This window comes from Onychostruthus taczanowskii, unplaced genomic scaffold (genome assembly GCF_017590055.1).
Source record: "Onychostruthus taczanowskii isolate IOZ18803 unplaced genomic scaffold, ASM1759005v1 scaffold4, whole genome shotgun sequence".
Lineage (NCBI taxonomy): Eukaryota > Metazoa > Chordata > Aves > Passeriformes > Passeridae > Onychostruthus > Onychostruthus taczanowskii.
The window spans coordinates 11029605-11044891 of record NW_024501459.1 but is presented as its reverse complement, the minus strand read 5'-3'; the positions used below and the strand labels follow the sequence as shown (position 1 = coordinate 11044891).

The window sequence follows — 15287 nt, the reverse complement described above, 5'->3', positions numbered from 1 at the left end:
CTGTTTATTTTCACCTACACAGATATGGCAATCATCTGGTGCAAAAGACAGGGATTATTCCAGTCCAGGAAAGGAAAACGTAGAATCCAGAAATGCTCTGACTTAAAATAGGCCCACGTTCATTTGGACTCGTACACCACCAGAGACCAGTGCAGGAAAATCAGATGACCCGTGGCAGAGCAGCACCCGGGGAAGTGCACACAGGGACAGCCAGGGAGCTAGTGACAGCACATGGAGTAATGGGACACACTGGAAGAAGAGGGATCTGGGTTGGATATCAGGAAGAAATTCTTTACTGTGAGGGCGGTGAGGCACTGGAAGAGGTTTGCGGATGCCCCATCCCTGGCATCGAAGCCGGGCTGGAAGCGGCTCTGGGCAGCCCGGCCTGGCGGCTCCCTGCCCATGGCGGGAGTGTCGGATCTGGATGATCTTCAAATTCCCTTCCCACTCCTCAACATTCTGTGGTTCTAAGATTGTACGGCCCTCCCACTAGGGCACACCAGGCGTGAGGGGAGCCCGGAGAAACCCACAAAACGGAGAGGCGCGGTCCGCATTAACTGAGTCACTTAAACACCCTGCACGTGCAGCTCTAAAAACCTTCACAAACTGAAGCCGGCTGGGGACCAGCCCCGTCCCGGGTGGCGGTGACGGACATCGCGGGGAGAGCGGGGTAAAGGCAGCGCCGCGGGACCAGCGGCTCACAAACAAACAGCGCCCGCCCGCACTGCCCTCGCCCCGCCCAAGCTCCGCGCACGCGCAGCGGCTCAACGGGCGGGCACCTCCACGTGACCGGGGAGCGCGCGGGGCGGGGCCGCCCCGGCGGCGGCGCAGAGGGGAGGGGGAGGAGGCGGATCCATCATGGCGTCGATGCAGGTGAGGCGTCTGCGGCGGAGCCCCGGGGCAGCGCTGGGGCCGGGCGGCGGCGGGGGGAGCCGGGAGCGGCCGTTCCTCCGGGCACGTGCGTGCGTGGCGCGGCGCGGAGGGAGGAACTGCCCGGGCAGAGGTTGAGGGCGTCGAGGTCCCGGGTAGCGGCGCCGGGGAAGGCAGGTGGCGGCAGGGAAGGGCCGGGATGGAGGTGAGACGCGCAGAGGTGTGAGGGGCGAGGCTGGCACTCGGGCGGCGGCGGCGGGCGGGGCGGGCGCGGGGGGAGGCACCGGGCCCGGGGGAAGAGGCGCCTCAGGGAGGCGTCTGGCAGCGATGCCGCCGCTTCCTGGGCAGGCGAGGGAAGGGCGAAGGGATCCCTGCCCCCCGGGACTTGGGGGGCCGCAGCTTCGCCGGGCGCCCTGGGAATGTGTGTCACACCGAGCCGGGGGGCGCTCAGCGGGACCCTGCCCGCGGCATCGTGGGGACCGTGACCAGCAGCTCCGAGTTCTGGGGTTCTGGCGCTGTAATTGCCCCGCACACGGGGGACTGGGACAGGCGTGTCCTGCTCCAAGCCGCGTGTTGCCCGTGGGGTTCTCTTTCTCTCCGTGGTGTGAGCTCTGTGGACAGCTAACGTCCGGCTTTCTCGGCCGGATGGTATTGCTGTAGGTACGGTAGGATGGAACATCCTGCTGCCTGACAGGTATTTCCAGCTGAATTATTCATTCATACCTACTCCGAAGGGGTTCTTAAATAGGGGCTGCAGAAATTGCTCTGGTAGAATGGATTACTTTCACCGTGTGCTGCTCTGAGTGGGTGGTGCTTTATTACGACTGGGGCAGGAGAAAACATATCTAGGTTTTGTGGCTGTGGCTCCTGTTTCTCCTTATTTAACCAGCAACTTCTCTACTTTTCCTTGGATGTTTATAGTTTTCCATTTTATTTTTATATTTGGATCATCTAGACCTCCTTTCCTCTCATTTTAGTCTAGGATAGCTTACATTTTTTCTCACTAGTCATAGCACAGAAAGAGTGTACCAAATGGGTGAAATTTGTTTAATTTTCCTAATAACCTGGATTTAGCATAGCTAAAAAGAGTTAAAATGTCAAATTATTGAACTGTATGGGATAAAAATTATTCTCCTGAAGTTTAGAAGCAAAACTTCCCCCCCATTCCATGGTGTGTCTTTCAGAGTTACTGAAATGAAACGAGATCAAGAAATTGAACATACTGTACAGAATGTTCTTTTAGCAGTAGCTTAGGCAGGTAGTGTGATGTGCCTTGGTTTTATTAGCTCTCTCTGGCAAATGCGTTTTTGCAGTGCTCTTCTTCTAATCTGCAGACTTTTACAAGCTCAACTGCAAAATAGAGGCTATAGTTTATTAAGAAGTGTCTTTTAAAAAACTATGTGAAAAGTAGGAAATGCTTCACCCTAATTCCTGTTGCTCCCTCTGTAAAGGGGAAAAAATGGTTACATATTAAATAAGGTTGTTGGGGATACATGAATGACAAATGTTGCCTAAATGTCAGAGGTGTGGAGGGTAATACTCTCTTCCTGAAATTACAGCCGTTTTAAGCCTGATGTTGTAATTGCTTTCATTTTAGAGATACCAGCTGTAAGATGACACTTTTTGTTTTCTTACGTGATGTTCTGTTGTCTTTGGATAAGAGATTCAAGGACATTTATGAAGTGTTTTTTGTCTATATATGGCTAATTGCATGGTGCTCTAATTACTCTTTCCTATGTTTAGTAATTTAATAATGTAGTTTAGCATGTTGGAAAGGAGTTGTAAACAGGAAGCATAAATGAAAATTTAGTAAGTGAACTAGTAAGTTTATCATAGACATGCTCCCAGGTGAGCAAGATTTCAAGACTCTGAGTTCTGTCAATTAACATTTGAGTGTTCAGTGTGAAAAAATGTTTTACAAAGGAAACCGGTAATTTTAAGTGGTTTTTTTTTCTGTTCAGAATAATTTATTATAATTATTGCTGTCTTCTAAGTCGCCTGACACAACCAAGAGGTGTCCTTTTCCTGATGAAGTGTGGTGTTTTTAAATACACAGTGTTTACCTGGAATGTGTGTGTAACTCCTTGCCATCTCTGGCTGTACCAGTGGTCTGACACTGTACTATTATGACAATATTATGGATTTTATTGATAAAAACGATACATTGGTGCACAGAGTAAGTTCTAGTTACTTCTTAAACTGCTGTAATTTTATACAATAGCGTATGATGCCCCAGGTTAATTACATTTTATTTTTACAGATCCACTGAAAAGTCTTGGATTAAGTTACAAGAGTTATCTGATTAGGCTGTTGTTAGTCAGTCTGCAGTGAAGTTTTGAAACTTGTGACAAATTGCCTCTTTTTGCTAATGGCCCTGGGCGTCGACCTGAACAGTTACTGCTGTTCAGTGGATGCACAGTAACTTGTGACTTTGAGCCTTTGTGTGTATCATTAAACTCACAGATTTTTGTCTGTGTGGACAGTCTTTAATGGGAATTTTCTGTCACCCTTTTTTTCTGCAGTAATAGAAGCCAATGCTTATGAGATCTTGTGTTTTGTTTTCTAACCACAATGTTGTTGCTAATTTGCCACTGCTGGACTGGTTTAAACCTGGTTTGCATAACTTTAGGCAAATCATATTTTTTTCTTAAAGAAAAAAAAGCTAACACACCCCAGACAAGCCTTTAAAGGAAGAGCACTTATTTTCAAGAATTTTCCCAGAAAAAGCCCAAGCTTGTGCAATGTTCTCCTGGATAAAATCACATAAATACTCTGAAAAGGTACAAGTAATGTAGAACAAGGGAAGATAATGGATTTGCTTTAGAAACTTTTAATATAGCATCTTTAGTAATCTGAAGCCTTTAAAGGCAAATGCTTAAGAAGTAGTAAACAGTTCTCAGAACAGCTGGAAACACAGGACTTGCCTTATGAATGGAAGAGCAGGTAAAAATAGAGTAAGGAAGTTCAGTTGAAAATGTACAGAAAATATACAGAAAATATGTCAAGTGTTAAATAATTAAAGCCTTTCCCTCAGTGTCCAGATATGAACTGTTTGCATCATAAACTTGAAATATTTACTTTATTGATAATACTGACATCTTAATTACTATGATTTACCTTTCACTTCCTTTTAGTTTTAATACTACAAACTCTGGATTTCTTGAAATTGTGAGAATGTTTAGAGGGATGTTTTTAGGTTTTTTTTTATCGCCAGAATAACTTCTCACATATTGTGTAAAGTTAGACATAAAATATTTGTACTTGTAGGTATTTACATCTGTTTGAGTGCAGAGCTAATGTAATTAATGACACAAACAACTTCAGTAAAGAGTGTAGCCTGTTAGCTTTCACTGTGCTTCTGTGTTATGCCTCGAAAACTGCTGTGGTGGGTGCCATGTACATGTACACAACAAAATAAAGTGCTACTTTAAAAATCTTGTTCCATCAATAGAATTTTTTTTTTTTGAAAAGGTGTGTCTAAGCAGCCATTTAAAAAAATAACTGTGTTAGATTACAATGCAGAATTCACAACCAGTTTGAGATCCCAGTGAACTTGTATCACAGAATGCAAGCTAGTAACAATACGAAAACTTCCCGCAAGTTTCACCCCAATATTTTCAGTCAGTGGGGTAGGGGTTGAGGAAAATATTTACAGGCCACTGAAATCTCCAGAAAAAACACATACACTCTCGGTTACACTTCCTTCTATTCTTTACCTGTGCTTCTAGTGTTGATGGAAGTTCTGTGTTTCCAGCTGTTCTCAGAACAATTACTTATTGCACAATCTTTGCTCAACACTGGCAGTGTTTTTATTTAATGATTTGGCAATAATTTGTTCTTTTTTAAAAGCTTTGTCCAAAAAAAGTAGTAAACTATTTTTATGGTGTGTTCCCAGAAAAGCGAAAGCCCCAACCTTAAGGGAGGAAAGCTTTCAGTGAATTGGAACTTGGATGTTATGCACATTGGTTCTGTACTGTTAAATGTCACAGTACGGGACGCTATTTGTGTTGTTTCAAAAAAGAAAAAAGAGAAAATGAGTGGGTACTGTAGCTATATAACCAATTCTGGGATATAAACAGAATAAAATTATTGGTAGTTAATAAAGTATTTAGTGGTTCCATTGGTGAAATGCTGTTGAAGATAAACATTTCAGTAATTATTTAAACTGGGAAATGTGAGTACCATAATTAAAACCAGAATGAGTAGACAGTAAAAATAATTTCCTCTGTCCACTAAGAGATTGTTAGTCCTTTACATAACCTTTGGTAATCAGTTTGTACTGATGTGTGCTATATTAGCTTTGGCATATGACCATGCTAGAGTGAAGTAAGATAAATACAACATTTTTAGTAATTTTACCAAGATGAGTTAATTTAATCTTGAGAGTTTATTAATGAAGTTTTGTCTTGACTATCAACTGAAGTTTAAAATTTATAGTCTTCATTCAGTAAAGATAAATAAAATAGAAGTTATGGCTTTAAGCCCTAAGGAGTCTCATTTGCTTGTTTTTGTATCTGCCTGTGTAAATAGAATTTTGGGAAATACTTTGTTGTGCAGCAGCTGCAGAATTTTTGAGCTAGGGTAGAAGAATTCACTTCAGAGAAAGAAAGCAGAAGTAGAAAAACTTACTGAAAGAAGTGTCCCCTGAGCACTGTCAGCAGCTCTTCTTTACAAATAGACCAACTATACAGCTAAAATGTAAAAAACCATGGATGCTTTCAACCTGTCACATTGAACATTGATATCTCATGAATATGTGTATGATTTCAATCAGGAAAATAAAATAGGTCTTTATTGTAAAGAAGAGTAATTCTAGTTGATTGCAATTATTTCTTCTCTGAGTTTTATAGTATCTTATACTTGTGTTTAGGCCTAGCTATTCAAGTTCTGAGAAGAGAAAAATATACCACAATACATTTGCAAGAGCCAGGGAATGTTGTCTTGTTAAGCTGCTCCCTTGGAAGGCTCTGTGGGTTTGTCATTAATAAGCTAAAGCAGCTTAGCTCAAACAATGTGTGAAACTCGGTGATCAAGTACTTTCTCTAATTGTTTGCTCCAGTTCTACCGAGAGAAGAGTTTTAGACTAAAGGATCTTCGCTATAATATTACACAGGTGTAGGCCATACTGGTGGCTACGCCCAGAGAGTGAGATTAAATTACCCCCGTTCATGTGAAGGAGAGGAGGCACAACTCCCAGTGAATTTAGCCATGGTTACGGCTGTGTGCAATGAACGTCAATGCCTTCAGATCATTAGATCGTGTCTCTCACACAGCCTTGGTTTACAACTGAGAGATGAGTGTTCAAGCAGATTACAGGCTAAAATTTCCACTAGGGCAGAGGGGAAGAAGATGACGAAAGTCTTTTGCTCAGTACTTGGAGCCAGATATTTTGTGTGTCTTGCATGGCTTTGAAGTAGTGAAGGACTGACAGAACTGTCAGCTGGATATATAGTTTTTGTCTTTTGAAGGGAGGAACTGATAGACTATATCTGTTCACTGAAACCTATTACAACTTCATTTACTGAAAGAAAATGAAAATAAATAGGTTAAATTCTTTAAATAAAAAGAGCCAGTAGGCAACATTTTGTGATCAATGAAGGTCACGTAACATGTCTTATGTCTGCTTTTGATAGTTGAAGGCTTTCAAAAGGTATTCTGGAATCTGTTCGAGCCTTTGCAGTTAAGGTTAAATTCTTTAAATAAAAAGAGCCAGTAGGCAACATTTTGTGATCAGTGAAGGTCACGTAACATGTCTTCTGTCTGCTTTTGATAGTTGAAGGCCTTCAAAAGGTGTTCTGGAATCTGTTTGAGCCTTTGCAGTTTGGTTTTTTTGTTTGCTTGTTTTTCCTCAGGTGACCTTAATTGCTGGCATGATTTTTTTTTTTTTTTTTTTTTTTTTTTTTTTTTTTTTTTTTTTTTTTTTTGTTTTGTTTTTTTTTTTGTTTTTTTTTGTTTTTGCTTAGCTTTGTTCAAAAATATGCTCTGGAATCTGTGCAAGCCTTTGCAGTTTGGTTTTTTTGTTTGCTTGTTTTTCCTCAGGTGACCTTAATTGCTGGCATGAAAAACAGATATCAGTCAGGGATGGCAGGGAAAGAAGGGAGACAACCTTATAATTTACCTTCCTAAAAGCAATATTAATGTGTTAATAAAGGAAGGACAGAAGTTAGTGGTGGTAAGTCAGGAATTGTGAGACACCTCATTTTTGCTAATTAATGATCTCATTGAGGATACTAGCTATTCATCCTTTCATACACAGTACTAAAAAATAATTGTTTCTCCTTGGGTGATTACAAATACAAAGTTGTTTGTAATCTTTTTTTTATTCAACTTAATTAAAAGCACTGCTTAATCATCAAAAAATAATTGTTTCTCCTTGGGTGATTACAAATACAAAGTTGTTTGTAATATTTTTTTTTATTCAACTTAATTAAAAGTACTGCTTAATCATTCTCAAGAAGAAAATCTGTATATGTGTCAGTAAATTATGATAATAGTTTACTAGAGCATAGCAAATATTGTCCTGCTGGAATAAAATGCTTCATGGAATTTGATGTTACTTGTTCATATTGATTTATTTCTTTCTTCTTCGTTAGAAATTGGTGGCCAGTAATAAGAAACCTAAATCCCTTCCATTTCCTTGCCCCTTCTTAAGTTAGAAGCTCTCACCCTGTCATATTTAGGGATATGGATTGAATGAGTATTTAAACCTTGTTGCTGTTTGCTACTTCAAGCATTTTACCTCTTTTTCTCTCTGAAATGCTTTTTGTCAGAATAGAACACTTTATCTTGGTTACCAACTATTGGAATGTTTTTATAAGGATGAGAAATTCCCTGTAAACATATGGTTGACCTCATTGTGCCATCCTTCACTATTTTCTTAAATTAATTTCTTTAACTGAAGCAAGTCAAGTAGTGCCAGACTCTTTTCTTTAAAAGATAAAATGATCTGTGGTTGACTTTTTATTACTGTGTGAGGGTTGTGCTGGGCGTTGGTACATTTAAAGACTCCATTTACAAAGCAGATGACTCACTGTCAGTTTCATCTTATCCTGTAATAGTGGATTCCACTTAATTTGCTTTCGAATGACAGGTTCATTGTAAAAAATTTGATTATCTGGCAAAAAGCTTTTCAGACTGTGAAGTACAGAATGTTTCCTTTGTGTGTGTGTAGTTATTGTGATTTATCTTTAATTATACTGTAGTTATGATTTCAGGTTGATCTTGTCTCTTAGTGAGTTTAAGTGTATTATTCTCTTTTAAAGAGGACTGTTGCTTTGACCTTTCAATCAAATACTTTAGAATATCTTGGAGCATATGAAGATAATATTCTGTTTTCAAACTGAGAAATCAACAATCGTTCCTCCCATCACCCTCAATCCATAACTGGATTTTTTGAAATTTTCAAATGCTCAGAAGAACAAAAGATGAGTGATAGGAATTTATTGTAAGTAGCTCAACAAAAAGATTCATGCATTGCCATTTGGTTCCTTTAAAATGAGAGAATTGTGCAAAATGCTTGACATTCAGATCTTGATTGGTCTGAGATTTCATTCAGATTGGTCTGAGGAAATAACATCAGAACTCAGTTGCCAGATGTTAACATGTTTTATTAGAAATGAGGAGTAGACTAATCTGCTTCTGCATTCTCAGTGTAGATTGAAAACCTGCTACTCAGCCAAAAATAGATAAAACTGAAAAACAATTCTTTGTGCTAAAATCCCGGTATTGCTTTTTAATAGGGACAGAGTATTTTGTGGAGCTGTTTTGTTATGCATCTTTCTGAAGCTTTAATTGACCACATCCAGACAATTATTGATCTTTCCTCCTCTGTGCCTTGACTAAAGCTTACTAGAAGAACTTTGATAGGAAGAATTGAGGCAGGATTGTGATAATCAAGTATCTGGATGGTTTGTGTGTTTGAGAGTCTGGAGCAAATGATCTCACCTGAATTATGGGATATAATCTGCAAGGATTTTCTTGAATGACCTGGTTGACCAGGAAATAAAGGAGTTTTTATTTGTAGGAACTGTCATTCTCTAGATTTCTTAAGTAGTGAGATGGAGTGTAGCAGGTAACTTCTTCTTAAATGTCACCATTGTTAGTCTTTATGTTGTTTCTCTTATGTTTAACAGCTTTTTGGTATTTTAAGTTAGGCTTCTAATTAGAGAGTAATGTGCAATGAGTTCCTGGAATACTTCAAATGTTTAAAATATGTTGGATTTTTTTTTCTGTAGAAGAGTTTAGATTGCAAAGCATAATTATCTCCCTGGTGTTTAGAACATCGTATGCTGGATTTGAGACATTTTCAGTAAGAAATGTGTGAATGGAAGGAACTGAAGTACTGAAAAAGAGTTCTAGTGGTCTTAGGCTCTCAGGCTGGTAGCTGGCACTAACAGTCGAGCGTTGCTTATGAGTCAACATGGCGGTGTTGTACAACTCTGTCATTGCAGCCTGTTTTCAGCTCCTGTTCTGCGACAAGCTTGCTGTTTGTCTCTGTACAGTCACTGTCTCCTGCATGTAAAAACTTCTCCAAAACAGAAAGGATGTTTTTTTGTGAAGCATTTCATAACTTGAATGTGGGAGGAGGCGACAGGCTCTAGCTTATAAGCAAAATGTAAATTCTTTGCCAGGATGTTACGATGTTATAATATTACTGGCAGTGTTTTGATGCTAACAGAGTTTGGGCCCATTTAAATTTTTGAATGTGGAAGAGAGTTTTGGTAGTTATGGAAGAAATGTTGTTAGGTCTCCCTAGGGTGCAGCAGCTTTACCAATATATATACACCAAAATAGAAGAATGGAGCCCCCGTGGGATTAATATTTAACTTCCAACTATTTATGAGTTAGTTTTCTTTCTCTTTGATCTTTGAGCCAGATTAAATTTGAGTTTACAGTTCAGGAAGGCTCAGCCTTGGAAGATTATTCCTTTCTTACATTCATAGTTTCTTGCAACAAGGAGAAGGAAATTTGAAAGAATTCTATTCTATTTGCATAGAAATCGAAGGTTTGTAACACAACTCAAGTGCAGATGTTTTGGTCCTGCATGCTTCCTAGTACTGTGAAGTTGCTATTCCATCTTTGTTTCTTTATAGCATCATGATACTGCCTTATTGGCCATGGCTAGTTGAGTTCCTACCAGTCCAGGTGAAAAAGCCACCACATTTCAGTTAAATTGCCCATCACATCTTGTTTTAATGGTGAAATAAGGTGTGGCAATGAAGCATTTCCTCCAGCAGAAGTGAAAGGAATCTCTTTGGTCCACTTGCCACTTTTTGCTCTGCTTGTATGTTTCTGCTCTACTGATAGGGTTTTTTTTCCCCTAGCTATTTTCTACTAAATTCTTACCACTTGCCTTAATATATCATGTCTTTCGCTGAATCTGCTTTGGGTTTAATCAACTCAGCTTTTCTCTTTCTTACTTTATGTCATTATAAAAAGGAAAATCACTTAAATAGGTTGTTTGTAGGTAAGGTATTTGACTAAGATAGCTCATAATTTTGTTTACTTATTTAAGATATTGCTGATTGAAGACACTGCACATTTTGTGCTGCATTTCTTGAAACACCAAAAAGTGAAGTATTCAAGAATTGCAATTTCATTTTCTTTGTATTATTTATGTTTTCAAAGTTTGTCATTGCAACTCATAGGAAATTATAATCCAGGAGTATGGGCATACATTCCAACTTGATTAATGTGCTAATATTTTGCTGCTAATCAACAGCCAATATAACTCTGTAAGTATGCTTTTCCCACTCCAGTTATGAATAATAAAATGTTACCTGAAGCACCACTCACTGGTTGGCCTAGGTGCTGTCAGCTGTCTGTACATAAATTGTACTTGGTAGTGACCCCTCTAACTTCACTGTGTATGTGTTTTTGTTTGTCCTCAACTCTGTTAAAGTTTAACTCTCCGTGCTCCACTTTTCCAAGGGAGGGGCAAAGCTGTTGAAAGAGTTCTGGCAATGGGCTTAGAACTGAAAACAGACTCCTGATACTGTGATACTCCTTTTTACAGGTGTTGAGAAAGGTAATTTTCACATGCCTGCAAGAGCTAGGGAAGTTTTCATGGTGGGTAAAGAAGATACCTTTGCTTTACTTGATTGTGAGGAATTGCAGTTAAACTCTGGTGATGCCATATATGCTTTAGGAATATTGACCCTTGAGATAGCTAACAGGGACACAGAGACCAGTGAAATAATTGTGTATAATAAGCATTTATGTGCTATAATATCCAGCTCAGTCATACACAGTGAACAAACTACCTGTTTCTAGGACTGGTTTTGAAATACTTGTATTGAAAACCTCTAAATTCCTTTCTGTCCTATATTGCTACCCCCTCTCCCTTTTTACGTGTTGCATCTTTTTTATGTGCAGGCCCTGCTTGCTTCTTTATGTGATTCACTGAGAATCAACTCAAGTGAGAATTGAGCTGTGGCATTTGAGGTGTTATCTCCCCAGTTCCAGAGGTGACCAAGTAAGATGTGTGCCAGTTTGGAGTAAGAGGAATGTGTATTTTTGCTAGAAGCTGTTGGCTTCAGACATACCTTTAACTCAAACCATGACAGACAGCAAGTGCTGTCTGTCAGGATAGAAATGATAGAGGTGGTTTTGAGCTGTCTGGGGAGCTGTCAGGAATTTTACTCATTGGTGCCAGCTAATTTTGTGTTCTTTTTTCCATATGCTGTAAGAAGTCTTACGGGTTTGATACCATAGAAAATCTGTGGAGGATCACTGAAGGAGTTGCACAAATCCTGTTTGACAGAATTAGCAACAGGATAGAAACCATTGCTATGTCAGTCATGTCTCAAGTACTTGAATAAACTTCGTTTGGAAGTGATGCTTGGTTCAGTGTTAAGCTGTGTTCTTTGATTTCATCCCTGATTCATCCTTTCCTGTAGAGATAGGTGAATATGTAATCTTGGTTTCAAAGACTTACACTTGAAAATACTTCAAGTATTTTGAAAATACTTCTATAAACTACTGCTTACATCACTCCTCTGCATTTTGGATGTGATTATTTCTTTAGCTGAAGGACTGTGCTGTTAAGCAGTCTTGGGTTTCTGGTATTCTTCCTCAGCTGTTCTGTTTCCCTCTAGATTGTGAACGTTTTTATCAATTTCATACATTTTAGTTCTGGTTTACCCTAAAGTTGTATTACAAGAATGTTTAAGCATAACATTCTCTCTCAAAAATAAGGAAAAGGTCAAAGTTAGATTGCCTGTGCATCCTTCATGTATTCCCCTACAAGTGTGCAGCCTGCTTTCTTCCTGTCCCTTTCAGTAGAAAGTGGACAAGCAGGAAAATGAAATCTTATGATGGGTAAACAGAAACATTGAAGAGAGTGTCTTGTGATGTGAAAAGGACAGTAAAGCAAGCACAGGTCCCAAGAGTATATCAATGTATGGAAAGCATCTGTCTGAGGGTTGTTTTAGGCATGAACAGCTGCACTGGCTTGTATTTTGACTTGAAAAGGAGCTGGTTGAGAGGCTGAAAACAACTTGAATGTGTGATTAAAAAGGTATTCCTCATTCATGGTAAGGAAAAAGCTTAAAGCACTTGTGGTATTGACTTTAGTTAGGCAAGTCTTAATGTAGCTGGAGAATTGAAGGGCTACAGGTTTTTAGACAAAAATACTAATGTTTGGTGTCAAGCTGTCTCAATATGGAAAAAAAAAAGAATTATATTAAAAGTCAATGTGGCACCATGAGGGCCTGTTCAGTAACAGGAAGATTGAGGAGGTTTTGTATAGAAGAGAAAAGTGAAATTAAGTAATTCCTTTTAAAAGGATAAGCATATAGGAGTGAAACTTCACAATTCATTGTTTTGAATCAGTGTGTTTGAAAAGCATTAAAAGATATTCTTATAAATCATTAGAAAGATGAGGAGAGGGATGAGCCTGTAAATAGGAAAGGAAAGCAAAGCAAAGAATAGGTGACAAATACTTGAATTGATGATGAAGCATGCCAAACAAAAAGGGCAGATTCAATATCTTTTAGACACTGGATATTATGTCAGTAATTAAAATTTAGCTATGTGAGTTGGTTTGCTTTTTAAAAGTGTTTAAGCAACTGAATCTTCGATTTTCTGACAATTCTTTTGAGTGAGTTTCCAGATGATAAATACTATTTTTGTTTTTCTACTATTATGTGAAAATTTGACTTCTGGAAATCACTGGACCAAATAGTCTCTGATACCTATAGCAAACAATCAACAATTAGCCAAGACAATTAGCCAAATGTATTTAAGAAAAAAGATTGCATTGAATTAACATGGTTTTTTCTTGTATTGGGCTGTAGATGTTGTGAAAGAGGAGCAGTAGCTGTATTTTGACTGCGCAAAACTTTTCCGTGTATGTTGATGTGACATTTGAATAAGCACACAAGAAAAACATGGTATCAATCATGTGGACTCTATTGTTTATGAAACCATAAAGACCACTTCAGAAGTTATCAAAGCCGTAATTGGTTGTTTAGACTGGGTGTCTGATTCAGAGGGGCTGTTTGGTTCTGTGGAACAGAGGGAACCTGCCAAAGGGTATTTTGAGGGCAGTCTGCGTTGGCTTGGAGGTGTTTACTTGAGTAGAGACTGGGAAAGGTGAGATGCGAGTTGAAGTAAATAAAAGAACACTTTTGTGCCCATGAAGTCTAAGAGAAGTAATTTGACTGTAATTCATTCAACCCGCCTAGATCTCTTACTGTAAATAAAATCTTTCCAGTTGTAAAAGCAGGAGATAAAGTGATGTGAGAAAATGTTAAAGGCTTTTAACGCAACTTCCTTTTATGTTAGGAAGATGGAGAGGTATCTTTAAGTTCTAACTTCGTAAGATTCTACGAATTAGAGTTTGAGAGTTAAAACTGTCTCAAAAGTGTTAATCTGTTATATTTTGTCCTCCTATGTATATTGCTGCTAATTTTCTAGAATGTTTGTGAAAACAAAACTTAATACTTCTGCAGTCATGGCTGTCAAATATAAGGCTTTGCCACTGCTGAAATTTTTCTTTTCAAATGCTGAATTTGAGAATCTTGCAGTTGCAATGTGTCTTTTGTAGCTAGTGTGTAAGGGCTTGATATACCAGAGTCACGTTTCTTTAAAGTACATTTGAAGCTAAGAGTGGGTGTTTAGACTGCTTTGCTGTAAGAAAATTATTGTCCTTTGTAACCTTTTGGGTCAGCAAGTACTATTCAACACGGAAGAGCAATTAATTTCAAGTTTTTAAATTCAAGCTTCAGATGTTTTTGAAATTACTGTGGTAACGAGGAACTTGGTTTCCTAATTAAACTGTATGAGTCTGGTCTTTAAGGGCTTCATTTAAGAGCTTTTTTTTATAGCTAGATCAGTCTCCTGATAATCCAGTTTCTGTATTAATGAGACACAACAAAAGACAAATTATTTTAAGAAAGAGAGAAAGAAAAAAAAATAGTCCTTCATAATAGCTGTGGAAAGTATGTTCAAGTTTTCTGAATATCCCTAGCTGCACGTCAGGCTGTCTGTGCAAGCACTGAGCCAGCAGCTCGAGGAAAGTGATTCTTCTCCTCTCTCTGGTACTTGAGACCATACCTGGAGTGCTGTGTTCAGGGAGCTGCAGTATAGGACAGACATTGGGGTTCTGGGGTGAGTCCAGCAGATGACAGGCAGGATGCTGGGCAGAACTGTGTGACCTCCAAGGAGACTGGGTTTCTTCAGCTGTAAGAAGAGAAGGCAAATGAGAGATTTGCTGATGCCTGCAACAACATAATAGGAAGATATCAAGGGAAAACAGAGCCACTATGGGAAGACAAAGGGCAATAGATACAAATTGGAACATGAGGTATTTTGGTAAGATACAAAAGAAACATTTTATACCATGGGTAGTGCAACACTGGAATGCATTGACCAAAGAAGTTTATTTAAAGATTATTTTCTAAATATTATTTATTCTCTCTCAAAACTTTTTTTTTTCCCACTGTTCGAATGAATTCTGGTTAGTAGGCACTTTGTGCCCTCTGCAGTTTTGTTCCAGTTTCTGTGAAGTACTCTCATGTTCTGGAAGGGTCTATAGGCAGCTCTTTGTTATTCTGTACAGAAATAATTGAGTTGATGTTTGATTAACAAAAACCCCAAATTTTGAAGATGTGTGGTGAAGGCCTGTTAAAGATACCCAGATATGTTCATCACATTAGGAATTATTAATTTCTGTGGTGTGGTTATTGGAATAGTAGAGTGTTTTGAAATATAGAGTATATTTTATTATTCCAGCTGGGGGAAAAAAACCCCAACAAATAATGGACTTAAATCACATCTTAAAGGTGTGTCTTTTGGTCCACTAGAAGTAATTATCTTCGTATATAAACTGCTTTGCTTCTGTCTCTAGTGGCAAGATTAATACTTGGGAAATCTTTAAAAGCATTTTTTCCTCTTGAACTGTTTAACACTTTCAG

The 15287-nt window shown here is 38.8% G+C and overlaps 1 protein-coding gene across 4 annotated transcripts in view; it reads left to right on the top strand.

Annotated features, from left to right (window-relative positions):
- Positions 1-15287, top strand: part of UBE2W (ubiquitin conjugating enzyme E2 W) — a 33446-nt gene continuing 18159 nt past the window's right edge. The window contains exon 1 of one of the 4 annotated variants that reach the window (XM_041412540.1): positions 1-873. In XM_041412540.1, the coding sequence (XP_041268474.1) occupies positions 859-873 (15 nt within the window). In that variant the 5' untranslated portion in view covers positions 1-858. The other 3 variants (XM_041412542.1, XM_041412539.1, XM_041412543.1) reach the window with 3 other exon arrangements.